This window comes from Sarcophilus harrisii, chromosome X (assembly GCF_902635505.1).
Source record: "Sarcophilus harrisii chromosome X, mSarHar1.11, whole genome shotgun sequence".
NCBI classification, from domain to species: Eukaryota; Metazoa; Chordata; class Mammalia; order Dasyuromorphia; family Dasyuridae; genus Sarcophilus; species Sarcophilus harrisii.
Window position 1 is genome coordinate 82,582,754 of NC_045432.1, and position 26,410 is coordinate 82,609,163.

At 56.4% G+C, this 26,410-nt stretch overlaps 1 protein-coding gene across 1 annotated transcript in view; it reads right to left on the bottom strand.

The window, feature by feature from the left end:
- Positions 1–274: 274 nt before the first annotated feature.
- Positions 275–26,410, bottom strand: part of HUWE1 (HECT, UBA and WWE domain containing E3 ubiquitin protein ligase 1) — a 98,078-nt gene continuing 71,942 nt past the window's right edge. The window contains 38 exon segments of the mRNA XM_031945106.1: positions 275–391; positions 393–406; positions 408–444; positions 535–725; positions 1,745–1,917; positions 2,132–2,249; positions 2,757–2,862; positions 2,959–3,246; positions 3,861–4,001; positions 4,413–4,530; positions 4,730–4,975; positions 5,073–5,343; positions 5,567–5,809; positions 5,919–6,044; positions 6,271–6,349; positions 7,037–7,172; positions 7,665–7,742; positions 7,745–7,820; positions 7,928–8,046; positions 8,554–9,121; positions 9,548–10,082; positions 11,537–11,639; positions 11,744–12,032; positions 12,465–12,682; positions 13,568–13,701; positions 13,811–14,078; positions 16,596–16,644; positions 17,012–17,154; positions 17,259–17,348; positions 17,881–18,059; positions 19,469–19,697; positions 21,419–21,587; positions 21,678–21,811; positions 22,366–22,464; positions 23,136–23,211; positions 23,721–23,869; positions 24,204–24,376; positions 24,910–25,092. Coding sequence (XP_031800966.1) covers positions 352–391; positions 393–406; positions 408–444; positions 535–725; positions 1,745–1,917; positions 2,132–2,249; positions 2,757–2,862; positions 2,959–3,246; positions 3,861–4,001; positions 4,413–4,530; positions 4,730–4,975; positions 5,073–5,343; positions 5,567–5,809; positions 5,919–6,044; positions 6,271–6,349; positions 7,037–7,172; positions 7,665–7,742; positions 7,745–7,820; positions 7,928–8,046; positions 8,554–9,121; positions 9,548–10,082; positions 11,537–11,639; positions 11,744–12,032; positions 12,465–12,682; positions 13,568–13,701; positions 13,811–14,078; positions 16,596–16,644; positions 17,012–17,154; positions 17,259–17,348; positions 17,881–18,059; positions 19,469–19,697; positions 21,419–21,587; positions 21,678–21,811; positions 22,366–22,464; positions 23,136–23,211; positions 23,721–23,869; positions 24,204–24,376; positions 24,910–25,092 — 6,388 coding nt within the window. The 3' untranslated portion in view covers positions 275–351.

Sequence of the window (26,410 nt, forward strand, 5' to 3'; positions counted from 1 at the left end):
CCTTAATGTGCGCACCAACACTTTCCAAGCACGAATTAAGAAATGCAAACAGAACCAAAAAATATATATATATGTATATATATAGAGAGAATTTTTCCGCTTCCTCCCCCATCCAAATGCTTTCTCAAGGGCCAAATTTCCCTTAAGGGGCCAAATTCCCAGGGTGCTTCCCATATGGGGCGCTTAAACGGGCAGGACAAGGGTTGGGGTTGGGTTGATTATTGCTTGTTTCCTTTATTTTGGACAACCGTTTGTGTGGGTCCTTTGGGGCGCCCCTTCTTCCTCCCTCCCCCATCCCCAAGTCTGACAGTAGACACAAGTAACAGGGTGGCGAGCAGAGGGCCCTCGGGCCTAGGCCAGGCCAAAGCCCTCCGACACCCCTGGGATGGCTTAGCAGCATGTGGCGGCAGTTTCGTGAAGCCGGGCAGGTCCAGCTGATTGAAACTGTAAGGACGGAGCAAGAGGACTCAGCGGGGTACCGCCAGCCCAGATACTGGCCCCCATTCCCACCCACATCAGGCGCCCTCCCATTACCACGTGTGGGCCGAAGGCAGGCGGTCCGTGGAGCGGTCATCTCGGTGGATCTGAAACTTCTGGATGCCGTTCATGCCCCTCCGGGCGGCAAAATTTCGCAGGGGCACCTTGGAGGTGCCCGTCACGAATTGCAGGAACTTGGCACGGTCGGCCTGGTCGAAAGAACGCAAGGCTCTCCAGAACCACTGGATCTAAAGAGAGAAGACACCGGGGGTTGAGCACCAAGGACCCCACACCCAGAGCCCCGGGTTTTTGGTTGCATCTGGTCTCAGAACTTCCAGCCCTTCAGGGAACACGCCCCTCCCCCAACTTGGTGACCCTCGTCCAAATCAACAGTTGGGTTGGTCCAGAAGCAACTGTCAAGTGCCTACTACATGCCAGGGATAGAGAATGACTCCAGGGAGGAGAAAGGGCCAAACACGGTCTGGGAAGGGCCTCATTCAGGCGATAGAGATGAGAAACAACCAGAAGGCAGGGCTCTTGTTAGGAGAACGGCCAGGGCCGGGGCCACTGGATCAAAGAGTGCAAGGTGCAAAGAGACAGGAAGGGGAGGAGGCACATTACAGAGGGCTCTGATCGCCAACCAGTATTTGAAACACCCTGGAAACGACAGGGAGTCCAAGGAGCTTATTGAATGGGGGGAGGGGGTGGGGAAGGGGAAGAAATTATGTCTTCTTTTGCAATTTTGGGGGCTCAATTAAAGATGGCTCAAGTGGGGAAGAGAATGAGGCAGCCACAGCAAGAGATGGGAAGGGCTGGAGGCCACAGCGGGGATGTGGACGGGCCTTGGAGGGCCCTTGTGCCACACAGAGCCGGAGACCCGGACAGAAGTACGAGACCGCTGCTGGGTGGGGAGGCCTCAGAGGGAAAGATTCCGCTTCCTTTTGGGATGTCTCTGGGCGAGTGGAGATCAACAATGTGGATGGACCATGGGTCCTTCCTAACTAAAGTGCCTTCTTTCCCTTTCATCCGGTTGCTGGTGTGAGCTCTTGAAAGCTGGGACTTTTTTTGGCTTTGCACCAGCCCATTGGACCGCGGCAGACTGGCCTTGTTTCCTGCTTGGGCCTGCTCTGGCCAATTTTCCCTCATGGGCAGGGAGAGTCTCCGGCCGGGAGGTGCCAGGGCACCATATGATTCCCGGGAGGGCCACTCCTCAGGGTGGTGCACACTTGCTCGCACATGTAAGCCACCGCCCCCCAGGGTCACTCACCTGGATGGAGTTGGACTGGTACTTGTGGATACCCCGTGGTTGGACCGAGGTCATCTGGAAGGTGGGCCCTGAGAGAGAAAGCTCCAGCCCCTGCCCTGAAGATGGAAATGAGGGCTTGGGAAATCCCCATAGGAAACCCTCCAAGAAGGCTGCCAGCTGTTTCCGGATGGCTCCTGCAGGGAAGAGAAGGCCCACCGTTGCTCCAGGAGCGAGGTGGATCCCCATTCCAAAGCCCACGCTTCTGCACGTCAGTCCCCCATGCTGGGTTCATTTTCACCAAGGAGGGCAGCCTCAGGAGCACGGTGCCTGGGCGTGTCCCTCCCGCCATCTTGCTGGGGCCCGAGTTGACGCTCACACAAAAGTACCTCTGAGTCCCCCCCGGGGTACCTGTCATCCTCATCTGGCACACAAGGTGCACATACTCCTTCTTGTTCTCCTCAGTCACCAGAATGTTGGCTCCATTGGGTTTCAGATCCCGGACCTCGCAGACCCCAAACTCTTGAACCTTCAAGCAAGAAAGACCAGCCACCTCAACTGTGCTGAGTGGACAGCATCCCCTCCCCTTGGCAGCTGGATTTGGTGCAGGGGCTACTATGCTGTTCTCCTCAAATCCCATTTGGGGTTTCTGGCTTTTGACTTAAGTGACCAAGGGCTGGGGGACTGGATTTCTTTTAAACCGGGGGACCGGACCACCTGCCTCCACACCTGGCCTCAGACACTGAACGGCAGCCCTGCCCGCCTCAGTTTCCTCAGCTGGAAAATGGGGATGATGATGGCCCCTCCCTCCCAGAGCCATCGTGAGGAACAAGAGAGGGCACATTCGCAAAAGCTTAACATGGGGCCCGGCACAAGAGAAATGCTCGCTTGCTCCCTACCCGCCAAACTTGCAGAGAAAACCCGAGCCCGGGAACCTCGATTTACAGATGGCTCAAGCCTGGCCCACAGGAAACCTTGGCTCTCCCATAGGTGAGGAGAAGGGGAAACATCCCAGGGCATCTTCCCCGCCAGTTACCTCTGTGCTGAAAGTAAGGTCGTAGCCAAGAGTGGAAACGTCATTTTCCAGCAGGTAAACGAGGCCTTGGTAAAAGTGGTAGTCCTCACTTTCCATGTCTGTGTACCTAAAGACAAGCACAAGCCGTGGTGAGCAGGCGGTGGTGGTGGGCATGAGGCAGGGGTAGGGAGTGGCAGTGGTCACGAGGCGGGTGTCTCCTTACCGGACCGACTTGCCCAGGATGTGCTTGTAGAAGGACCTGGTGAAGTAGCACTCCAGAAGGCGGTTGTCGTACACAGCCTTGGCTACGATGCGTCCGACAAACTTGAAGTAGCTAAGATGGTTGGGGTTGCAGTGGGAAGAGGGGTTGATGGTGTAGGTGACCCGGTCGCCAGGGGAGGTCCGGAACAGGGCATACATGGGGTTGAACATCTCTCGGGAGATGATCATGTACCACTCTCGCAGGAGACCCCCGGCATCCTGGCCCTCTTCTCCTTCAAACACTATGTACCTGGCATGGGGAAGATGGGATGGGATGGCGTTAGCCCACCCCACCCCACCCCACCCCACCCCAGACCAGCCAGCACCACCCAGAGGCTCCCTGAGCCCATGCTCAAGATGGCCCGCTCCCCAGGACCACTGACAATTAAGATCATAGGATCTTTGGTTAGGGTTCTAAGGGGCCTGTGAGATCATCTGATAAGTGGGTAAACTGAGGGCCAGGATCCAAGTCAGCTCTTCAAACCACCCCCCACCCCCCACCACACTCCCTAGCTGGCCAACCAGGCCCTGATCCTTTGCAGTGGGTGGTGAAAGCAGGAGGGGGGCCCTGAGGTGATGTGGGGGAAAGGCCCCAACAAAACCCCTGCCCCAAATGGAATGGCTCAGATGGCATCTGTCCTTGCCTCCAAGACAGGCCCCTCAAAGCTTTCCTCCAAAGATACCGACTGGGACTCGGCCAAAGCCAAGAAGGGAGCCCCCGGGTTGGGAGCAGGGGTCTGCCGAGCAGCCGCAATGCTCAACATGCAGGTCGAGCCCTGAGATGGGAGTCTTGTTTTGACTTTTGTGGGGGAGGGAGGGGGGCCCTCAGCCAGCTGCCTGGCCCATCACCCCTGGGGCCCTTACAAGCGATTCTTCATTTCCTCTGGGGATTTGCGATGTAGCTCCCGGTAAGAGTCTTCAAACACGTGGTCGCGGCGCACGTGCACAGCCATGTCTTCTTTGCGCAGTCCCTCATCCAGACGCTCAAGCTCTTGGCGGAAATACCTGGGGGGGGGGGACTAGATGGGTCATGCTGTGGGGCCTCGGGCTGCCACCTTATACCGAAGGAGCAGTTTGGGTTAGCCCAAGGGGACGTGGTGATACCACGTGGAAGCATTTGCCTCAACTGAGCCAACAGGCAGGTAAGAAGTTGAAAGGAGCAGGCTGCTGAAGCCATGAAGCTGCACCCCCCAACCCTCCATGCTCAGACCACGCCTGTGTATGCCCACACAGAAGAAGAAAAAGACAGGCCCCCTTGCACCGCGCACTTCAGGCCCAGGCTGGTAGGACTTGGTCCCATCGAATATCCCATCGCCCCCTTCCTTTTCCAGATTGGGAAGCTGAGGCCTGGGATCCAGAGCCAAGCCCTTCTCCCCCAGTAAGTGACCCAGACGCACCCCCCCACCCATCACGTACTTGCGCTTAACGTCGAAGTCAAGCACGCGGATGTAGTCCACCAGGACGGCGAAGGGCCCGTCTGCAAGATGGGTGGTGGACTGACGGAGGATCTGATTGAGCACAGTGCGATGAGTCTCTGCAGAGGGGAGAGAAGGCAGGTATCAGGTCCGGGATCAGAGGGCTGAGGCCCAGGCCTTTCTGTTCTGCTGTCTCTTCTTTCCCTTCTGAATGAGCTTGGAGACAGGGGAGTCCCCCGCCCAGCCCTTTAGGGCAACTCGGGGCCAACCGAAGGCAGGGAGATCGGATGGATGTAATGCAGGCCCCGTCCCCCTCACCTGCAAACCGGAGAAACTTCTGTGTGTCTGGGGGCAGGCTGGAGGAAATGTGCATAGAGGAGGGCTCGCGGGAGAAGAAGGGGTCCAGGGAAGAGGGGGTGGCAGGGGTCAGAGGAGCAGGGGACAGCGGTGGCGGCTCATCCTTGATGTGAGCTAGCTGGCTTTCCCGGGTGTCCCGAACAGGCGGCTTGCTCTCCCGCTCAGTAGCATGGACCAGGAAGAAGGCTTCAACAGCAGGTTGTAGCACTGTGAAGGGGAAGAAGGGCCAATGGGAGTGCGTCACGTCATGGGCCTCTGGGGCAGGGGACATGGGGACTGCCGCCGGGAGGCCCCACAGGCTCACCTAGCACTGCGTGCTGATCATGGGATTCTTCCAGCTCCTTCAAACACTCGCCCAACATGTCCCACAATTCATCGAGGCTCAGCTGCTCGCTAAGCAGGGGCAGGTCAGGTGGTCTCTCTTCCTTCTCCTTCTCGCTCTGTTGACTTCCTTCTGAGCCTGGGGGGAGAAGGAGAGGAACAAACACATGAAGGCCACAGGCCGCAAAACCTGTCCACTGGGCTCCAGAGAGACCTTGCTTACTAGCACAGGGTCTCAGGGCCGAACATGATGCCTTACCAGATACAGCCGGTGCCTTTTCTCAAGGGCCTTGGGGAAGCTGCCCCTAGACCCCCAGGCCAGGTCTACTCCCAAGGGGCAGCTTTGCGCTCCCCCCCGCCCCTGAAGGAGAAAGCTCAGCACAGGGGCCCCACACCTGCCTCTCCACCCCACAAAAGATAAGCCTGGAAAACCTGCTTCCCGCCAAGTTCCCATGTTCCCAGGACCAACGCACTGACCGAGGACTGGGGTGCTTGAGAAGGGGGGACGGTGGTCCACATCCATGGGAACTGCCCCCGAGTGGCATGGCTGGCTGGACTCCGACTGGACAAAAAGGGAGACATGGCTCCCCGGGGCGTCTGGGCCTCGTTTCCTTGAGAGGGGGTCCTCCCGAACTGACACAAACAAGAGCGGTGTTCTGTCGGAGCCCTGGCAGCGCTCAGGTACCTAGAGCCTTCCCGTTCTGTCCCCTCCCCTTTACCCTAGATAAAGATTGGTGTCATACGGGCCAAAAACCCTCCTGGACCTTCTTTCTTCTCTGAGTTACTTGGGCAAGAGAAGAGGACCGGGGCCATTTGTACTGGAAGCTACCACGTTGCCCTCCTGAGGAAGGGCCTGAGCTTGTGGCAGGGGGTGTTTGCTCCGAGCATTGCCAGGGCTCCAAGGGGTGCCGTTTGGGACCAGATGGTTCCCAACTCCTACTTGGGACCCAGAAGTCTGCAGAAAGGGGCACAATGGCAACCAGGTGGTCAAAGGTGCCAAAGAAAGGCCAAGAAACACCAAGAGGAAACATGACCCCCTAGAAGTCCCGGGACAAAGTCAAGAAAGAGGGTGGGGGGGGTGGAGGGAGAAGACATGCAGATGAAGAAAGAAAAAGAAAATGAACAAATGAGAGGCCCCAGGCATCACGCCCAATCGTTGTTGTGCTGTCCCGCCTTCTGACCCTCAAACGTCCATTTTGGGCAAGGCACGCCTCAGCCCCGCGAACAGTGCCTGGATGCAGCCGGCCCAGGTGGAGGGGCCTGGGAATGGGGAATAGAGTAAGGTCACCCCCGGGGAAGCCACGGGGCGCCACCAACCCTTCCGGGGGGTTTTTTTCCCCTTTTCTTCTCTTCCCCCACTGGGCACCCGAGAGCCAAGGCCCAGAGAACAGGTGGAGAGGCGCCGCCGCATCCTGTGGCCGGGACCCCCAGCTAAACAGCCTACCAGCCGGGCCTTCGTTCCTTTCTTGTTAGCTCTGGGCGCGGGCACCGGAGCTGGATGATATCGGAACGCGAGGAAGAACTTCTGCGTGGACGTTTTGGATGTCAGCATGGACATGGATGGCAGTGGAGTTTCCCCCCAGGACGCCTGAGATGCCCATGACCACGCTCGGCGCAAACCTAGGGGGCCGTAGGGGGTTTACTGTGTGTGTGTGTGTGTGTGTGTGTGGTGTGGAATTGTGTGTGGAGAGAGAGAGAGAGAGAGAGAGGAGGGGAGGGAGGGAGGGAAGGGGGTAGAGTGAAAGGGTGGGAAAGGACAGAAGGAGAGATGGAGTGAAGGAACAGGAGAGAGCGAGAGAAAAGAGAAAGAAGGATGGGGGAGGGAGGAGAAGAGGAGGTGAGAGTAGGAAATACACGCCCAGGGAAAGAAACGGTGCTGCTGCCACAGGCCAGGTCTCGGCTGGCGAGGCCGTGTGTCCCAGGGCTGCCCGAACGAGGGAGGTGGCTCACCTGCTCTGCATCTTCCCTTTCAAGCGTGTGGCCTGTGGCTGCTCTTCGGGAAGCCCGTCTGGAGACAGGATCTCACACTGGGCCTGTCTCTGCTGCTCCAAGTTGTACTCTCGCAGCTCAGCCAGGAGAGTCCCTGAGGCGAGCCCAAAAAGCAAAGCATTCTGAGAGGCTGCTGGTGAGAGTCGGGGCAGCACCCACCTCCATCCTGTTTCCCACTCATCATCTGATCCCCCCAGAACACCCAAAGGGGGCGGGCCGGTGGGACCCCTAGCTGTAGCCAGGAGGGAGGTAATAAGACTTGTTCCCCCTGGGTGGACCAAATGGCCTTCAAGGGCCCTTCTCCTTGGCCCATCAGAGTTAAGGCTGGCGTAGCCCCCTTGGCCGTCCTACACCTATTAGGAGCTGAGCTGGAAGCAGTAGATGTCTTTGGGCTCCCTTTTTACAAGACCCAAGGAAAAGGGAACTAGACTGAACGCCCTCATTTGCACAAGGTTCTGTTTGAGGCAAGTTCTTGCCTGGGAACCCAAGGTGGCACTTTTGAAGGCCTTGAAAATGGAGGCTGTGCCTGAAGTCTGGGTGAAAACGAGGGTCCCGAAGCAGGATGTGGGGCACCCTCCCTTCTTACCAATCTGCTTGCACAGGGTGTAACCCAGATGCCTGGCTCCATTCAACAGTAGCTTGAGAACGGTATCTCGGGTCGCTGGTCACCCCTGGAAAGCTGCAGGAGGACGTTGGCTGCATCTTCCAGGCCTTCTTCTGAACATGAGTGGGAGGTCAGCACCTAGGAGCAGAGTGGGTGCGTGCAATTAGAGTGGCTCCCAAGTGTGGGCCAGGTACTCCTGCTGTCCCTACCCCAGGGTTTTCAGCCCCGCCCGGCCCCCAGCTCACCTCGACGGAGAGCTGGAGCTGATTTTCCGTCAGGCCTGAGGCCGCCATCTTGCTATCCATGGTCCCCGCGCTGCTTCCTTCACCAGCCTTTGCCGGGGATTTGCCGCTCTTAGCAGTAGCTTCAAAGGAAAAACAATGCCAGGAGTGAGCACAAGGGGGCAGCCCGGCGGGACGAGGACACCACCCAATTGGCCCGGGCAGCCTGGTGGAGTATCAAAAGAAGTGCTTTCCTCTGTTACCCAGCGAGTGGCCAGCAGTCTGATGCCAAGGGGGCTAGAGTCAAGGACCAGGTTTAATACTGGATACTCAAAAAGAGGGTCTGGTTGTCTTAACTTGCTGTAATAACTCCTTCCATGGCACTGGGACCCCAACCTCGTTTCTTGCTCCTTGAAACGCTCTTCTCTCAGCCCAGCAAAAGGCTCAGTGGGCCATGCCACAAACCTGTGCTAGGTTCCCCCCCCTCATATGGGCTAAGCGTGGGGTCGATGTCCCCCCACGCTGGCACACAAGTGACGACTAGCAGAATCTTAGCGTGACTCAAACGGCCACCACGGCAGCTCTCCTCAAGGCTGGGTCTTATTTGGAAGGCTCTAGTGGACAAGCCCGAATCACCCGGGACGACTCACCTGCGACCACGGTCGGGACGGTTGTGGTGGTGGGAGCCACCGGGGCGGCGGCTGAAGCTCCAGCTGGGGTGGGGCTGGGAGTGAGGGTGGCCGGGGTGGCGACTCCAGTGTTGGTAGAGGCGGCACTTGTCGAGGAGGCAGTGGTGGTGGAAGGAGTGCCGGTGCTGCTGCTGGGGTTGGCCACAGTCTCTGGAGGTTTGTTCTCAGGCAGTGCAATGGAGATGAGGGACAAGAGACGCAGGAGCTTCTCAGTGAGGAGGGAGCTCCGCCGGATGACCGGATGGGACAACATGTTCATGAGCTGCCCCAGAGGAGAGGCCTCGAGGCTGTACAGAGAGCTCTCTCCCTCACTGCCCACATTGATGGGCCCTGACTTGACAGAGTTTTTGCCTTTGCGGCTGACGTTCATGTTGTCCAGTTTGACCAGCAAGTCCCAGAAGTCAGTGGAGATGCCGCTACTGGTTGACTGGCCGGGGCAGGGGCTACAGGTCTGTTTGTTGCTCCTCTCCCGATCGCTGTCACAAGTTGTCTCTTTGGTCCGCTGCTGCGTGAAATGACTGGGGAAAACCTGTGGGGAAGCAGGGAGAGGTTGTGCTTGGGCGGAAGGCGGGCCCCAAAGGCCAGAAAGTGAGCCGGCTCTGGCTCACATGGGGGGAATGTGTGTGTGTGTGTGTGTGGGGCCGCCCGACTGTTTATTGGGGAGATGAGCCCACAGAAGCACATCAGGGACCAGAATACATGGCCTCCCCCCTCCCGACTCCTAGCCCTGTCCCTGGTGATCTTTCTCAGACTGTTTCTGCCACATGGTTACGAGAGCCATGCCAAGCTCACCCTGACCGCCAACCCCAAGAGCTGGCACATGAACGAATCGGCCTCTCTTGGTACCCAACATCTCAGTACTCGCCAAATCCCCATCCCACCTCATCTCCGGGCTTCCCAAGTGCGAGGCCTCAGGCCTGGGCCCCATGGTACCCTGGAGTGCACTAGTCCTCACCTTGGCTAACTGTATAAGCGTATCCAGAACGTGCCTACAGACCACGGGAGCAGCCTGGGGGTGGATATGGACGGTGGAGCCACAGCCAGAGTGCTTGCGGCCTGCTGCCCGCTGGATCTGGAAGATGTTAGTCCGGCAGCCTAGGGCTGCATCCATGGATACAGACAGCCACGAAAGCTGACTGGAGCTCTTGGACTCCATCTTGTGGAGCAGGTCGAGGGGGCGGCTGTCATGGCTGCCTGTGGGGCAGACCTTGGCTGCCTTCTTGCCCTTTTCCTCACTGGCAGTGGCCTTGGGAGTCTCAATGCATAGCTCGCTTTCACTGCTCCGCTGCAAAATGGACAGCAGGCTGCGGATAACCCAGTGGCGGGTCTGGCCGTGGTAGCACAGGTTACGCAGGACTCGGTGGAGGCGGCTTGTGTTCAGCTTGGGCTCATCCACAAAGAGGAGGACCAAGAGACACGACAGGGCTTCGTGGTCCAGAAGAAGGCGGCCCCGGAGGCGCAAGAGGCTGTCCACGTTGCTGCCGGAGGGCCTGCAAGACAGGGGACTGTCAGCTTGCTCCCGGTTTGCCTCACAACTGACGTAATACAAACGGGGCTGGGAGTTCAGGGTGAAAGGGGAGCTAAACTCCCCCCGAGAAGGCCCAAGGAGAGCTGTCCAAGCTAAGGAGCAGAGGAGCTAGCCTGGAAAGCTTCCTGGGGCCTGCAATATTACAGACACACAATTCGGGATCTGCTCCCTCAGAAGCATCAAGGGGAAGCGGAGCTCCCCCTTCGCCAAGCCAGCAAGCCGCGGCTTGCTACCATTCCAAACACCAGGCTCTCTCGACCTCCACAGAGAACACTGAACTCCAAGCATTCATGGCATACAAAGGAGCGAGATGAACGCGGCTCTGAGGGCTTGCTGGGAATCTAGAGCCCTCAACTTGTGTCCTGCGGCCCCTTCCCCTTTTGGGGGGCTTTCTTCTACCTCGGGCTCAACCTGGGCTTGAGTTATTCCTTTTAGAAAAAGGAGATAAATGAAGAAGCCAGCGAGAGGAGTTGGGCTACATGTGATCTCTCATGTCCCTCCAAAGGCACGACCCCTCATCGGTGAACAAAGAAGGGCACCTGGGGCTGGCGTGAGGGTTTACTGGAAAAGTCCCTCTCAGTTTCACTTGTGTGCATGGGTATGGGACACAGGGAACGGAAAAGGAGTCTCTCTCTGCAACTTAAAAGTGCCGGTTGTGATTGACCAGAGAGGCTTCTGTTTGTCCTCTGCCCAGCAAGAGCAACCTGTTTAGGGAACACCTGCAGGGGGGGCAGTCCCACTCACTATTCCCTCAGGGAGGCAGCTGTCCCGTCCGTTCCCATCTTTTCCTTATTCTTCTGGTGTTGGTCAAAGGTAGGACATTTGTAGCAAATGCTCAGGTGGGTGTTCAAGCCAACAAGCATACGACTTAGGATTGTGGGGTACAGGGCACGAAGGAGCCCCGATTCCATTCCCCACCTATGTGCTGGGTGATACAGGGCAACACAAGGCCTGTCTTTAGACAGCAATCAGACGTATGGAAGGTGAATCCATGGCCTGAGGGCCCTTTATCACAGCAGATCTAGCCTGGCTTGGGAATCTGATCTAGAGAAGCAATGCTTGGGAGCCCCAGTTCTGGGCCTCTTGGGCTCGGCTATGTAAGCTCGCTTGGGGCCTCGCTCTCGCCTCCTCTTCCATCACTCCTTACAGAGTTTAGCCCAAGCAGCGTCAGACGGCTGAAGGTGAGAAAATGTAGGCAAGTCCCATCCAGGCCAGGACCAGAAGGGACCTATTGATCTGCTAAAAAGTGGAGGGTTGCATGGCCCTGCCCTGGCCAAACTGCAAGCCCCTACAGGTTGCTCAGTTGTCCCATGCCCAAAGGAGCGGGTGGGAGCAGAACGGCTTTTCTGTGGGCCACAGTGGTCATGCCCAGAAGCAAGAGGGCATTTGGCAATGGGGACCTGGGGAGGAACATACCTGGTATGGCTACTGCTCCCACTCATCTGGAAAGTGCCACCCCTTTGGACAGCCAGCCGTGTGTATTGGACTGCTCGGTTGCCGCTCAGGCGACTTGTGAAGGCTGCCAAGGTAAAGAAGAAGGTGAGAGAAATGGAGGTATATGCCAGGCCTGGATCTTCCCCCACTCCCCAGAGGCCTCTCCTCTGCCCCACCCCCACCACATACCCGGGCTCCTGAGGATGGCCGAGAGGGCTGATGTGCTGCTGTGTCCGAAGAGCCTCTCATGCATCAACTGTCTCTGCCGGGCTTCCTGCTCTCGCCGAAGGGCTTGGGCCTCGGCAGCAATGTCAGGGGGCATCACTGCCAGCACACTGTCTTCCATGTCCTCTAGCACGCTACGGCGTAGGTCTGATGGCAGAGTTTGGATGAAGGTCACCGGGTCCATCGGGGTATCGGAACTGCTGTTCTGGGCTAGCTCTCGCCTCTGTTGCTCAGCCCGCTGCTGGGCAAGGACCTGTCGAACAGGGGGAACGAAAGGCCAAAGAGATCAGTAGTCAGTTTAATCCTCCAACTCAGCAAAGGCTGGGTGGGCCTGATGCAGCCGAGGCAAAGGCCCACCGGCTTGGCCAACCGAAAGCACCGAGGGCCAGAGAAATCCAAAAGACTTGGCCCCCTGGGTCTGCCATAAACATGCTCCAGTCCCCGGCCACTTGGAGGACAAGTGATCAGCCTGAGGGAGTGACTGAGGGCCACCGTATGGTTCTGAGTCTGTGGGCTCTCTTTCAGGTGCTCTGTTCTGCCCCGAGCAGGAAGAAAGCTTGCAGGGCCAGTGCTATGGGCCCACATGTCAGCTAAATTGATTTAAGTCAATGGGGGTGAGGAGGCATGCAAGAAAACCCCTACAAAATGAATTCAATAAGGCACACAGCCCCCCTCCCCCCCATACCTCTTCCTGGATGGCAGGGGGCAGGGCTGCAAGAAACTCAGGGCTCACTTCCGTCACATTGGGGTTCCCCACCACGGGGGGAGGAGTTGGAGTGGTGGCAGCAGGAGCGACCCGGGCGGGGGGTCGGATGCCCAGCTGATTCTGTAAGACCTCCCTGCGGATATCATCAGGCAGTGCGGCCAAAAAGGAGGGATCCACACCTTCGGGAAGGTTAATACCTAGGGGAAGTAACAGAACTTGTCTGTGGAGTTCAACTGTGTCTCAATTTCCCAGAGGTGACCAGGAAACCCCCTGAAGGAAAGCAGCCAATGTGGTACAGGGCAACCGAGTCCAAATTCTGCATAGACCAGAAAAGGATAAGTGGCAGTTGACTGATACCTGGCCATAGCCTTGGGAGCAGCTCTGCATGCAGGGGTTCCAAGCTCTCCCAGCCCACAGACGGATCTGTGGCCCTCTGGGTCAAAAACAAGCTACCTTAGCCTTGGACAATCTGAACCCGAATTCCCGTTTTGGGAAGCAACAGGACCTCGGAGAGCATTCCATGGGGCCAGGCAAAGTGGGAACCTCGGCTAGAGCTGCCCGTACGTGGTGCTTGGCAAAAAAGCAGGAGGAATTCACTCCCGACCTCCCTGTTGAGATGCTCAGATGCGTGCCATGCTCAGGCCCGCCCTATGGACAGCCCCACACTCTCTCTGCCCCCTCCTCAGCTAGAGCATGGACTCCCATTCGTCTCATCCTGTGAGCATGGATCTTGGCCCCACTTAGGAGGGGAGGAAATCGAAACCCAGTGTCTCCAGTCACATGGCCGGCTGGCCACTCAACAACTAGGCTGAGATTTGAGCTCAGGTCCTCTGTCATCTCTTATTCTCGCTGCTCACGTGTATAATTTTGTACTTGCGCTTAGTTTCTTTAATGTGTCAGCAGCGACAACAAACAGCACCTGAGCACGAGCACCTCCCTGGGCCCAGAATGCCGCAATTGGGCTGTGGGAGCAGCAGGTGTACAGGGCACCCTAACCTCCCTCCAAATACCTGAGAAGGGAGGTTAGTGGCCACTAAGCTACTGGAGCCCACAGGGCCAGCCTGCCCCATCTTGAGCCTCACCTGCCAGAGGATCTTCTTCTTCACTGCTAGTCGAGGGCAGCGGTTCTTCCAGGAGGCCCCTGGAATCTGCTCCGGAAATGGCCACGGCCGAATCTCTGGTGGAGGAGCTTTCTGAGGATGAGCCCTGGGGAGAGCTAGGAAAACACAAAGGGAGAAAAGGTCACTTAGGTGAGCATCCAAGGAGGAGCACTCTGTGAATGACTCAACTGGATTCCCACAGCGGTGCGGGCTCTCTGACCATACCTGTCCTCGGCCTGTTGTGGGGACTCTTCCGGGGACTCTCCCGGCTCGTCGCCGCTACCTTGGGTTTCGGCCCCAGTCTGCGGGGCATCTCCGGGAGTGGTGGGAGCGGGTTCGGGAGCTTCAGCGCCGCTGGTCGTGGTACCATCCCCAACCCCTTCCTCTAGGTTGCAAGAAGCCAGGCTGCTGGTGTCCATGGGGGAGCCCTCCAGTTGACTGCTCACAGCTGTCAGGGCATCAGAATCCTCGGCCCTTTCTGGAGACAGGGAGGCTGTGTGGAAACCAGGAGAGATGATGTCAAGTCCATGCCTGCCAGCCGGCCTTCAGGGAGAGGGGAGAGATGGGAGCAGCAACACGAGAGCAACGGGCAATTGACCACGATCCTCATGGCCTCCAGCTGCTATGTCCTCCCCCTTCCGATAGAGAGGTGGGCTTTTCCCCAGACCACTCCTCATCCAAGTCCATCATACAGAGGACCATTCTGTGTCTCCTGGTCACCTCTTTGGTGCCCACCTCAAGTCTCAACTTTGCTTTCCTCACCACTAGAAGCCATCAGTCTCCCCAGGGCTCACTGTCTGCCCTCTACAGAGGTCCAGAACCTCGGCGGTGGAAATCTTTTTTATTGTTTGTTGTTTAACACCAGTATACATGCACCCCCTCCCTTCCTTTCCCTCCCCTTCTCCCCGAGCCTGCCAGGGTGGGTCTTAGAAGGAGCTCAAGAAGCTTAAATTCATCCGCAAAGGGCACAAAGAGCATCCGGCACTTCCCTCCAGGCAGTCGGCTTTAGTCCAAGGGTCTTGATTCAGATTTGGCACCCAATTTCTTCTCTTGGTCCCTTTCCTCCTTGAACGAGGGGCTGGGACTACATCGTTGGTTACGTCCCTGTGTCCCAGGGATGGGCCCAGCTTTTGATTGATGCTTACTTATCTTGGGAGCCAGGGAGAACTGTATGGCTTCAGTTTCCCCGCCAGCTTGCCCGGAGCCCAAGTGCTTGTGTTCTGTAGGCATCAGTGGCTGGGTGGCAGCCTCTGGGCCTGGAGCCGAAGCCGGTCCAGGGAGCTCTTGGTCAAGGGTCAACTGCTGCCAGAAGAGGCTGTTGAGGAGGGTTCCAGAGTAACAAGGGTCTGTTTGGGTCTGAGGCGCCTTTGGCTAGAGAGGGGGTTGTTGGTGGATCAAGCAGTCTGATCTTTCACAAAAAAAGTCGGGACACATGGCTGAGTAGCCTGCAGGCAAGAATCCAGCCAGCCCTTAGCAGGAAAGGGGGATGTGCTGGGGCAACCCTGGGCCAGCCAGCCCAGAAAAACTGTTCCACATGCGGCCAGGATGGGGAAGCTGGGCCTGTTCAGGGGCATGTCCTTAAAGCGGCAGGCGGGAATGTGGAGCCTCTGCAACCCCGTGGCTTCAGGGCTCCGAACTCACTCCGGGTGCGTTTCTGTTGTGTCCTGGGCCGATAATGGCGGTGATCCCGTGATGTGCCCAGTTTCGGTTTAGCTATGTTCCCATCAAAGTCAGGAGGGAGATTTTACCACTTTTTCCGGCTAGCAGCTTGCCAGGAAGGGCGCTGGTGCCCATGGGCCTGGGCCTCAAGCCAAGAATGGAACAAGGTGGCTATGTGTACTATACACACCCAGGTGAGCAGCAAATCGTACAAAGTTGTTTAGCTAGCAGCTCCCAACGGGAGGGAAAGAATCCAAACAATTCCCAAACAATTTACTACCTTTTGATCTCCGTGGAGACCTGTTTCCTCTTACTAAAGAAAAGGCGGTGCAGGGGTGGGAGGTGGACAAGTGGGACAGAGGCAGGCAGCAAGTGAGCGAGCAAGTGAGCAAGCCCTAGAAGCAACAAAGGCTCCCTTCAAAACCTGCTTCAGGTCCCCAATACTGGCTGTGGCCTCAGGGGCAACTCTCAGATGAGAGGCCAATCTAAAGACTTGGGCTCAGACCCTGGATCTAGCTGTTCTCCAGGCCAAGTAGGTAACTAGAACAACACAATGGATGGGCAAGCTGGGCCTGGCAGCATGACAAGTTCCAATCTGGCCTTGGGTCCTTAAGAACCGTGACAGGCTAGGCAAGTCACTTCACGTGTCTGCCTCAGTTTCCTCAACTGTAACATGGGAATAATAGCAGCATCAGCTGCCAGAGTTATTGTGGAGACCAAGTGAGATCCTTTTTATACAGTGACCAGCTCGGCGTCTGGCATGGAGGAAGTCATTGTCCATAGTGGCAGCAGCATCTGACCCTATTGCCCGGGGGAAGGCCTCAGGGGACCAAGTGAGTAAAAGGCAAAGGGGCCTTCCTTGGGTAGACAAGCCCCCTCTAGACACCATTGGCTACTGGGGGCAGCGGGAGGGGGGGCAGAGGACGGCCAGCAGAGGACTGGGAGCCCGAGCCCCTTTTTCATCTAGACATGGCTGCCCTGGTCCACAGTGCTCCCCTCTGGGAGGGTCCCAGAGCAGCTTCCGTCCCAAACTTCCTATGGCAAAAGGCAGGCCAAGTACCCTGCGCCATACCAGCCTCGAGGCGAGATGTGAGTAGCGCCTCAGCACGTGTGGGACATGAATGGGCTGAGCCCTGGTGACAGTGGAGCCCCGTGGGAAAGACAGTAGACTGTATAGTTATCTCCGAGATCGGGTGTGACCCTAAAACTATACAATCTACTACCTCATCCCACAGAGCACAGAGGTTCTTCCTGCAGATGCGGCCCACCTAGAGCCGCTCACTCAGAATGGAGAAAAGGGCATTAAAGATTAGAGAGAGCATGGAAACCAAGGGAAGGAGGGTCCAATTACCTGCGATACTCTGTTTGGTAGAGGAAGAGTCCGTTTTGGGTGTGGTGTCCTGTGGAGGGAAGCAAAAGACCAACGTGACATTGCTCTGATTAAGAGGCCCTATGACGTCAGGGGATGGCCAGGAGCTCACTGCTATACCGCTTTCTGTCTCAGAGGCTGGGGATGGGCCTGGAGGGGGTGGGGGGTAGGGCTACGGTGAATGACGGCAAGAGGTGAAGAGGCCAACTTCAGGATCTTTCAATGTGCTGCCCTAGGCCACCTCTACTGGCCAATCACGACTGCAAGCCCCAAATGTGGACAAGAGCTTGGGGATGGCGCACACAGCCCTTCATTTTCTCCCGGGCAGTCTGGACCTAGCTCTCCCACCCGCTGCCCCTTGCCCCCACCCTCCATGCCAGCTTTAAATGCCTAATGACCTGTGGATTCTGGTCTTTGTTCTCCTTCTCTTCTTTGCTTTTGGCTTCTCCTTCCAGCAGCTGCTGGCGGCGCTTATCACGCCGCTCCTCCAGCTCCTCATCCCTAAGGAACTCCAGGCGATTGAGGACAGGCACTTTCACCACTGTGGGCAGGAGACGGCCCGGCCCAATGAGGCCATGGGTCGGGTTAGATTGGAGGCCGCTCAGCCGAGGGGAGAGAAGCCTGTTGACCCTGGCCCCAACTCACCACACACGCAGTCGTGCATGCTCTCGGCATCCAGCACTTTGCACTCCTCTGTCCAGCGGGTCAAGGCCGTGGGGATGCTTGACAGGGTCCCTGTGCCAGGAGGCAAGGGAATGACTGCCACCTGCTCTAGGTCTCACGCCCAGCCCCCACCCAGCTTTCAGGCCCAGCAGACTATCCCCTTAAGATGCCCCAGAACAGGCACGGGGATGAATGATGGTGAGAGTTCCACATTTAGAGCCGGAACCGAGGTTGAGCCTCACTTCCCGAATGTTACAGGTCAGTGGGAGTTATCTGTCTGAGGTCTCCTGTGTTATGAGCAACAGCAGTATTGGACTTTGGCCCCAGGCCTTTGAATTCCAAACCAGGGACTCCCCCCTCAAAGTAACTCCCAAGGCTTTCTAAGAAGGAGTGGCAAGAGGAGGGTTAAGGGCGCAAAGCCCCTCAGAGCCAGAAAGAAAGAACTTGCTCCACCGAGGCTTGCCTGGAAGCAAAGAGAGCTTGCTCTTAATCCCCTCCCACCCGTGGAGTTTCAGTATACCCCTCCTGGGGAGCATCACTGACTGTCCTCTTCTCAGCTGCATAGGGATCCCCTGAGTACAGATCAGGAACTGGGCTAACGTACCCGCCTGGCTGGTTGCCGTGCTCTGGTCGTGAAAGAAATCATCCAGCAGCTCGTCGTCAGAGCGGGCAATGATGTGCACATCATCGTTGCCCACCAGCAGGCGGGCTCGGCCACGACTCTGGAGGGGCAGGCTGCTGCTCAGCTGAAGGATATCGGCCGCTGCAGATGGACCCAGCAACCTGTGTGGGAAGAGAGGGAGCTAGGTGGCCAGGCCAGCTTCCCCACTGAAGTCCTGGTGCCTTTCCCGTCTCCCCTTTTGCCCCAGCTAGGTCTCAAGCGTCTTTCCATCTCCGGGTTCCACCTCTCCCCAAGAATAGATGGCAAGTCTAGGGAGCGCAAGTTCCATCCAGCTTGTGCTCAGACGACTCCCAGCCCGCCCCACTGTTGGCCACCTCTCGCTGGGTTTTCAAAGGGCTTCAGAGAAATGACGCAGCCTGGCTATTAGCACATGGACCAGAGGAGCAGTCACCTGCAGCAGCAGCAGCGGCACTCCACTACCTTGCTAACAAGTTCCAGACTCCATTTGCAATCACCTGCAGAGAGCTTGTCTTACACCCTTTTCTTTTAACAAGGACAACAGTCTCATCTCAGCCTGCCAGAGATCTGTGGCTTTTATGGGGGTTCCAGACAAGCTTCCTGAACCCCACTGGTGGCTGCCCTTCCTCAGACAAGTACCACCCTGAACTCAAGTTTTCTGGACAGGGCTCTTGCCAAAGCCTTTCCCAGTCTGCAGGCTCTTTTCCACGACTATGGAATCTTTCCCTGAAGGCCTTGTTCCATTGCCAGGTGACTTTCCACCATGGCCCGCTGGGGCCCAGCCAATCAAGTCCTCAGAAGGTGACCCACCTTGCTGGCTGTTCACATGTGTGTGGCCACACGTGTCATCGCCAACATTGCTGAGCAAGGGGAGGGCTTGGCTCGGGGGAGGTCCCAATCTCCAGTATAACAGAGTCATTTAAAAAGCTTACCCATTAAACCCTAGAGACAGTGAGGTGTCATAATGGCCAGAGGGCCAAGGCTTTGAGTCCGGAAGACCTTCAGACACATTAACCTGTTGCCTCAGTTTCCCCAAGGGTAAAACAAGCCAAAGGAAATTGCTAACCACACGGGTATCTTGGCCAAGAAAATCTCAAATGGGATCAGGAAGGGCCAGACACAACTGCAGAGACTGAGCAGTGGCAAATAAGGCCCATCTCCCCACAGCTGAACTTCTATCGGCCACCACGCTAAAAATGAGAAACTTCTGTCACTGTGCCAAAAAGGAAGAGAGTTGGGGTGGCCACTGTGGGTGGCTTCCAGACTCTGGCCAGAAAGAAAATCAAGCTACACAGTGTTCAGACCCTTCTCTGGTCTCTCTCTTTTGTCCCCACCCTGCTCTGGGTTCCTATTCCACCTTTGACACAGGAACCATCTTGTTGCTCTGGACCACCAGGGAGACCTGGATTCATGGGGAGGGGGGGGAGAGAAAATGAGGGTGGACACATTTCCAGGCTACCAATGAGACAGATGCTAGCTCGGGTCCCTTCTTCTCCGCGCCCATAAAGGAAGAGGAACTTGCTCAAGGCAGGGGACATTGTGGTCAACTCACCTCTGCAGTATGAGAGGAGGGTTGGGCTGTCTATTCCCAGGGTAGTGCACGTGGATTGTGTGCCCAGTGTTGGCTGTCAGCTGTCTCAGTGTCCTCTGGCTGCGGCTCATGCCCTGGGTGATGCGGGTGGTAGAAGAACCACTGCCCAGGGTCAGGGCACTGTGGTCTGCATGTCGTACCATTAATGGGTGGGTGGTAGGGATGTTCCCAGGGGATGGGGGGATATCTGCTGTAAAGAAGACAAACGAGGGATTAGGGGATGCAGGGCCATCTCGACCCCCCGTTGTCTCCTGGGCCCCTGGCCGGCCACACAGTCGGCCTCATAGGGGAACTGATAGCCGCCACGAGCTAAGGCTGTGTTTGCCTGGGACTAGACCAAGGGAACCCAACGGGGACTGCGCCTTTCCTCAGCCTGTCTTCTCCAGGTTGTGTCTCCTTGGCCCTCTCTGCCTGCATTCAAACATGTCTATGAAACTCTCAATGGGACTCAGACTACCCTCCAGATGCTGGCCTTTAGTGTCCATCTACCCGCAGAACCTCCGTTAGTTCTTGCTCTTTTCTTCTCGCTCCTTGTGGGCCAGCTGCCCACCCTCCTCACCCCTGAAACTTCTCTCCTTAAAGTCACCAAAAAACTCATTCTCCTGTCTTGACTTAAGGGCAGCACCTGACATGCCCAAGCCCTTCTTAGTCTAGATCCTCTGTCTCCCTGGGCCTTTCAGCCCATCTAGCTGAATCCTCCTTCAGCAGCCTTTAGGGGCTCCTGCCCCCAAAATGGTCCCTCGTAGTGGTTGCTCCCTAAGGCTCTCTTCTAGGCCATAAGTGTTCGGTCTACACTTGCTGCTGGTGAGCTCATGGTCCTCAGGCCCCATTGGCAACTGTGTCCCAGACACTACCCAAACTAGATGTTCAGGGGACATCAACCACTTATCTTCTCTGCCAAAGGCACATCCCATTCTGAGAGCACCCCACTCCTGTAGCTTAGAGACTCTTCCTTCTTCCTCCCCCCACCCGCCTGGCCCACAAGGCATCCATAGCACCTCTGCCCCATGCTCAACTCAGGCTCTGCTTGAGCCCGTGGGCCTATGCCAGGCGACGTGCCTCCCTTTAAGCGCAGATCTGACCATGTGACACATCTAGTCATGAAAATCCAAGCCTGTCACCTCCACGACCAGCTCAGCATTAGGCTTGGGCCTTTCCCCTGTACTCTTCCCACACAGCTAAGAAGTCTTGCCTGGGCCTCTGGGGACCAAGCTCCCTTGAATCCTCAAACTACCCTGTCATGAACCACTGGTGATCTAGTCTCAAGGTGGCCTGGCACTCAGGGCCACTGTAGGCCTTGAGACAATCTGGTGGTCTCTGTGTAAAGTGGCAAGTCGGTAGGGGCTACTTTGTTCCTAGGCCCCATAAGCCTCGGGGAAATTCAAAGGCCCCAGGGGAATTCAATGGCCCAGCGACGCTTTCCCCATTTTGGTGTCTTGAGGGTGAAGGTGGGAGTGGGAGTGTGTGTGGTGCCCAGAGCATGCAATTTGCCTGTACTCTGGAACCTGCCAGGTGAGAAGACCCAACATCTCTCATAAGGACATCTTATGCTGACAGGCCCTGATCTCTTCTGGAGCACAGCTCCAGAAAGGGAGGGCAAGTAATTGGACAGCCAGGCGGGCCCGGGGATAGCAAGTCTAAGGGGCTTTCTCTCGGCAAACCCAAACCAAGATGGCTCTGTTGCAAAGGGAAGGAGACTTTCCCCTCAAATTATGCAATGCCCAATTTCCCAAGGGAGAGCCAGCAGAGACAGGTTCCCTAGTCTCTACCTTGGTATTCTCGGAACATGCTGAAGCAGCCAGAGACTGTGGCTTTGGGCAGGTGCATCCGAGAGGGATCACCTAGGAACAGGGTGATTGTGTAGAAAGGGGAAAGAAAGGCTCCTGTGGGGAAGACTGGTGTGGGTCTTACTGGCACTGGAGAACATGTTGTCAAACTCGATGATGAGGTCATCCTCTCGATCGAAGCGTTCAAAACGGACCAAGGGAGACGCATTCATATCGGGGTAGTCCTCATCCAGCTCCATCTCTGAGCCATCGTCATCGTCGTCCTCATCCCCCTCTTCTCCTTCCTCGTCATCCTGAGGAGGAGGCGGACCGTGTGAGGAGAGGGGAAGGGGAGGGGGAGGGCTGGGCCGGACGCCCCTGGGCGATCGGCCCAACGGACCAACCTGATCGTCCTCCTCGTCTTCCTCCTCCTCTTCCTCCTCATCCTGACTCTCGTCCTCATCCTCATTGCTACCGCTGCTGTCCTCCTCTTGCGTGTGCTCCTCCTCGTCCTCGGCGTCCAAGAGATTCATTGAATCTACAACAAAGAGTCACACTAGAGCGCTGGGGCACCCGAGGGGGCAGCAGGTGGCTGGGAAGGAGGGGAGGGGAGAGAGGCGGAATGAAGGCAAGTCCTGGAGGCCTCCGGCTGGCCTAGGCTTCCTGAAGGCCCCAGAGGCCCCTACCCTGAAAACAAGCTGTACAGGTTAGTAGCGATGAGGAGGCTGGGGAGGGGAGGGAGGTGGGTGGGGAGGGGAGCACATCCCTAGATGCTGGACCCCAGGCTGTACCCCCGCCTTCTCTTGGCTTTCTCCCCATATCTGTCACATCCTTCTGACTGAAAACTTTTCAGGAATCAATGGGAAGGGGTAGATGGAGCAGGAGAAAACCTTAAGGAAGACTGAGTCATGCCACGCCGGTAAATTGCCGACTACCCCAGAACACACTGGGCCGGCTGTAGATGGATCCACACATGGTCTGGGAGCCATATGCAGACCAACAGAGACCCCATGACTTCATCCAATTGGGCAGGGTGGAGTGCCAGGCTTGAAAGGGCATGATGGGAGGGTTGATTTGCCTTTGCACTCTCACCTTCTCGGTTGGCCTGCAAGGTGGAAGCCTGGCTGAGGTTGGAAGGAGCTTCATCCATCAGCACATCCTCTTGTGACTCGTCCTCTCCGCTTCTGCCCACTGAAGGTTACAGAGCAGAACCCACCAAGGCCACTGAAATCGGAGGGAAAGGCTTCCCCTTCTACCTCAGGCCGCCCAGGCTACCTCCGGAACCCTGAGCCTGGACACACACTGCTCCCAGAGCTTTTCCTTCTTTGTGGCTCAGAGGACCAATTCCTAGCCTCCTCAGCCCAGCCTGAAACATAACTCAATGACAACAAAGGAGTGCTAGCCCCTTCCACAACACGATCCTGGCACCATGGGGGAGGGCCACCACCATGGCGAGACTGCTGAGGCCTGGAAGGGCTAAGCCCCTGAGAGTCAAGCTTTCTCTTTCAACCTACGATTCATGCAAAGCCCCCAGGAAGAGCAACGACTCTGGATGTGGAGAAACATGGCTGCTTTCCTGGTGGCGCCACACAGGCTGGGCCCCAGGCCCCAACATGCGACCGAAACACAATGAGGTAGAGCTGAGCAAGCAGGGGCTGAGAAAGGGAGCAACATTCTCTCGGATGTGGAGGTGGGAGTTGTGTAAAAGAAAAGGGGAGGAGAGGAGAGATGGGAAGGGAGACAGGGAGGAGGGAAAGGGGGCAGAAACTGGAAAGGCAAGACGTAGGAGGGCAATGTGGGGTGGGGGAGAGGAAAGAGAGGTCTGGAGGAAGAGAATGACTGCTTAGTTCTACAGGCCTTACCTAGAATTGCGTTGTTCCCAGAGGCACCGTCTCTCTCCAGCAACTCATCAATTAGGTCTTCGAGTTCATTCTCAACCTGAGGAGAAACAAGAGGCGGCAATGCCACTGGCTCTCCTCATGACCTACCTCACACCTGGGAGTACAAAAAGGTAGTCGGAGCACAGAAAGTGCAGAGCGCCAGATCCTCGAGACTCACTCCCGAGCAAGGGCCCTGATACCCACTGGCTCACGGCCCTCCTTTGGGGCCACGTCAGCACCACGGCTAACACCTAATGCCTTTGGGCTGCGCTTCCTTAACAGCTTGATGAGCCTGGAAGGAGGGGACTCGGTCCTGAGGTGAAGGCCAACTAAAACAGTTCCTCTAGCTCAAGTTGGGAAAGAACCTCAGCTACTTCATACTATATACTAACAAGATGCTGCCTGTTCCTTCAAGCCCATTGTTCTTTTTCATACACAGGAAACCAGGGACTTAGAAGCGTCCCGACTCATCGAGCTCAACAAAGGGATGGAGAAAAGTATAGACGGCGCCTCTTCCACTTTGGAGACCTTGGCAATGATCATGAGTGGGACAAGCAGGGGCCGTACCTGCATCTCTGGAGTACTGAGCACCTGTGGCTGCCCAGCAATCACTACAGCATCGCTCTCTGCTTCCCCGTCCATGATATCACCATCGGCTACTTCTGTCTGAGCGGCATCGTGGTCCTCCTCCTGTACCTCGGCCTCCCCAGGCTCTCCTGAAACAATCAACATATGTTTTGGGACACTTAGATGAGGGGAAAGGGAGCCTGGGATGGTCACATCACTCTGTGAAAGCAGGGTCCAGCTGAGGGAAAAGCAGCAGCAGCAGCAGTAACAGAAAACCGTGGTCCCAGGGAAGAGCTGAGGCAGCCCTGGGTGGCTCTCTCAGCAGTTGGGCTACAGTCTGGACTAGTGATGACTAAGAAATCCCATCACATTTGGCAGCCCTCTTAGGAAGGCACTACTTTATCCCGTCACCCAGGAAGTCCTTGTGCATACACGTGTGAGCACACCATTTGGCTTCCCAGCCCAAATCGTGTGCTCTCCTACCTGGGTCTTGTGTATTGCTGCTGGCATCCTGAGCTACGCCTTGGGCATCTTGCTCAGCTTTGTTCTTCCCAGAAGCACTCTTGCTGCCAAAGAGGCTGCTGGGTTGGTTCACAATCCGCGACAGCGTCTCCAAAGGCTTCAGGGCAGCATTGACAGTGTTGGCCATGTTGGGACTGACAGACAGGGAGAGAGAAGTGAGCACAGGGGATTCTGGACAGCTTTCAGAGTGGAAGTCACCATCTTTATGCACCAAGCATGCAGTACTGGAGGCCAAAAACCTCTGGACAAATGAGAACTGAGTTAAGTGAACCTTCCAGGTATGCTACTCCAGCCTGGCCCCCCTTCCACCCCCAATTCCTCAACCACTATATTTGAACAGAAATGGCTTTGCTTGGCATCCTATGGAGCTGCTTTCTGTATTTAAACACATTGTTCTAAACATGGAGTCTGCAGTCTCCTCAGCTCTGGGACAGCAAAAGGCTTAGAACCTGGAAAAGTCAGCAGTGCCAGCTGGGAAGAAGCCAGGACGCAAGATTTCCCTGGTCAGGTCAATCAGAAACCTAGCGGGAATCGTCCAAGATTGCCCAGGTGAACATTCACAGGCAGCCAACAAGGTCAAAAGACCGCGCGGGAGCAAGGCAGAAGACAGCTCACTGGGGTCAAGATGGTGGACGCCACTCACCCATCTTGTGTGACAGGGCCTTACCTAGAGAGATCCAGGCTGTGGGGCACTCGTGCCAAGTCATTCACAAGTCCTTTCTTCAAGAAGAGGCGAATGATGTTATTCATGCCATTGTGCTGGGTCTTGGCTGTGGTGCTACTATAGAAGCTGGAGGTGGAAGGGCAGGACTCCATGATGGTGCTTATGATGCACATCACTGCCTGGAGCCTGTGGTGAGGGAGAAAGGGATTCCAGGGCCTGCTCAGGGCTAGAGCCAGCCTGGGGGGTGGGGGGGAAGGGCTTTGTTTTTTGGAGTCAGAACTCCTCCCTTGATATATGACATGACCTGGCCTCTGGTCCTCCTACCTCAAGAACCGGGAGCAGACAGCACTACTGCTGATGTGACGGTGATGGAGTTTTGGTCCTGCTTTCTAGGCGCTACAGGGCTTCTGACCTCATCATTCCGCAAAAATAACTCCAAAGTTATCAATTCTCTCTTAGCCAGCAAATACAAGAGCAATTCTCACCTTACTCAACTTCCCTGTGGCTTTGGACACTGTCAATCATCCTCTTTTCCTCAATACTCCTGTCTCTGTATTTGCAGGACAATCTTGGCCCTGGTTCTCCTTCTTCCTCTCTGAGCACTCTCTCCATTTCCTCCTCCAGATCATACCGCCAAACCGACAGGTATCCTCTGGGTGTCTGTCCTGGGTCCTCTGGACTTACTGCCCTGGGGGATATCCTCAGCTCCCAAGGATTGAACTCTTTCTATGCTGAAGATTCCCAACTCCTGCTATCTAGCTAACCTCTGGTCATTTCCACTGCCCCACAGACATCTAGTTATGTCCAAAACAGAACTCAATCTCTCCCCCTAAAGTACCAGGGCTCATAATCTAGTTGTCATCCCGGACTACCCCCCGCCCCGCCCGCTCCCCAATACAGTCCAAGGCCTAGGCATGCGTCCTGTGCAGGATCCATCCAACATGCTGCCTATTGTCCTGGTGCAGCAGGACCTCATCTCTCCACACCTGGACTATTCCAATACCCCACTGGTGGCCCTGCCTGCCTCAGATCCCTCCCCCTAGACCCTTCTAGTCCATTCTCAACTTAGTCGCCACACCACTCCAAGATAAAATGCTGTTTGATGCCTCAAATTCCTCACCTGTCCGCTCCTACCTGAGAAGCCCTGTGACCTAGTGGCAATGGCCTGTTGGCTGTTTCTTGAACAAGAGCCTCCATCTGGACATTGTCTCTCACTGTCTCATTCTCCCTCCTCACCTCACCTCTCTGGCTTTAAATTCAATCTTTTACGGGAACCCCTTCCCAACTCCTGCCCCCTTTTCTACCTCCTCCTCTTTCTGCTATCCAGAGCTTGCTTGTATACATGTGCATGATGTCTGGTGTCTTCCTGGTTAGATTATAATAAGATCCTTGAGGGACAGACTGTCCACAGCGCTGGGGATAGAGATAAGCAAGTACCTGGCACAAAATAAGTGTTTAACAAATACTTACCTATCCAAGGGCTAGACAGGATATTTGGGGGCCT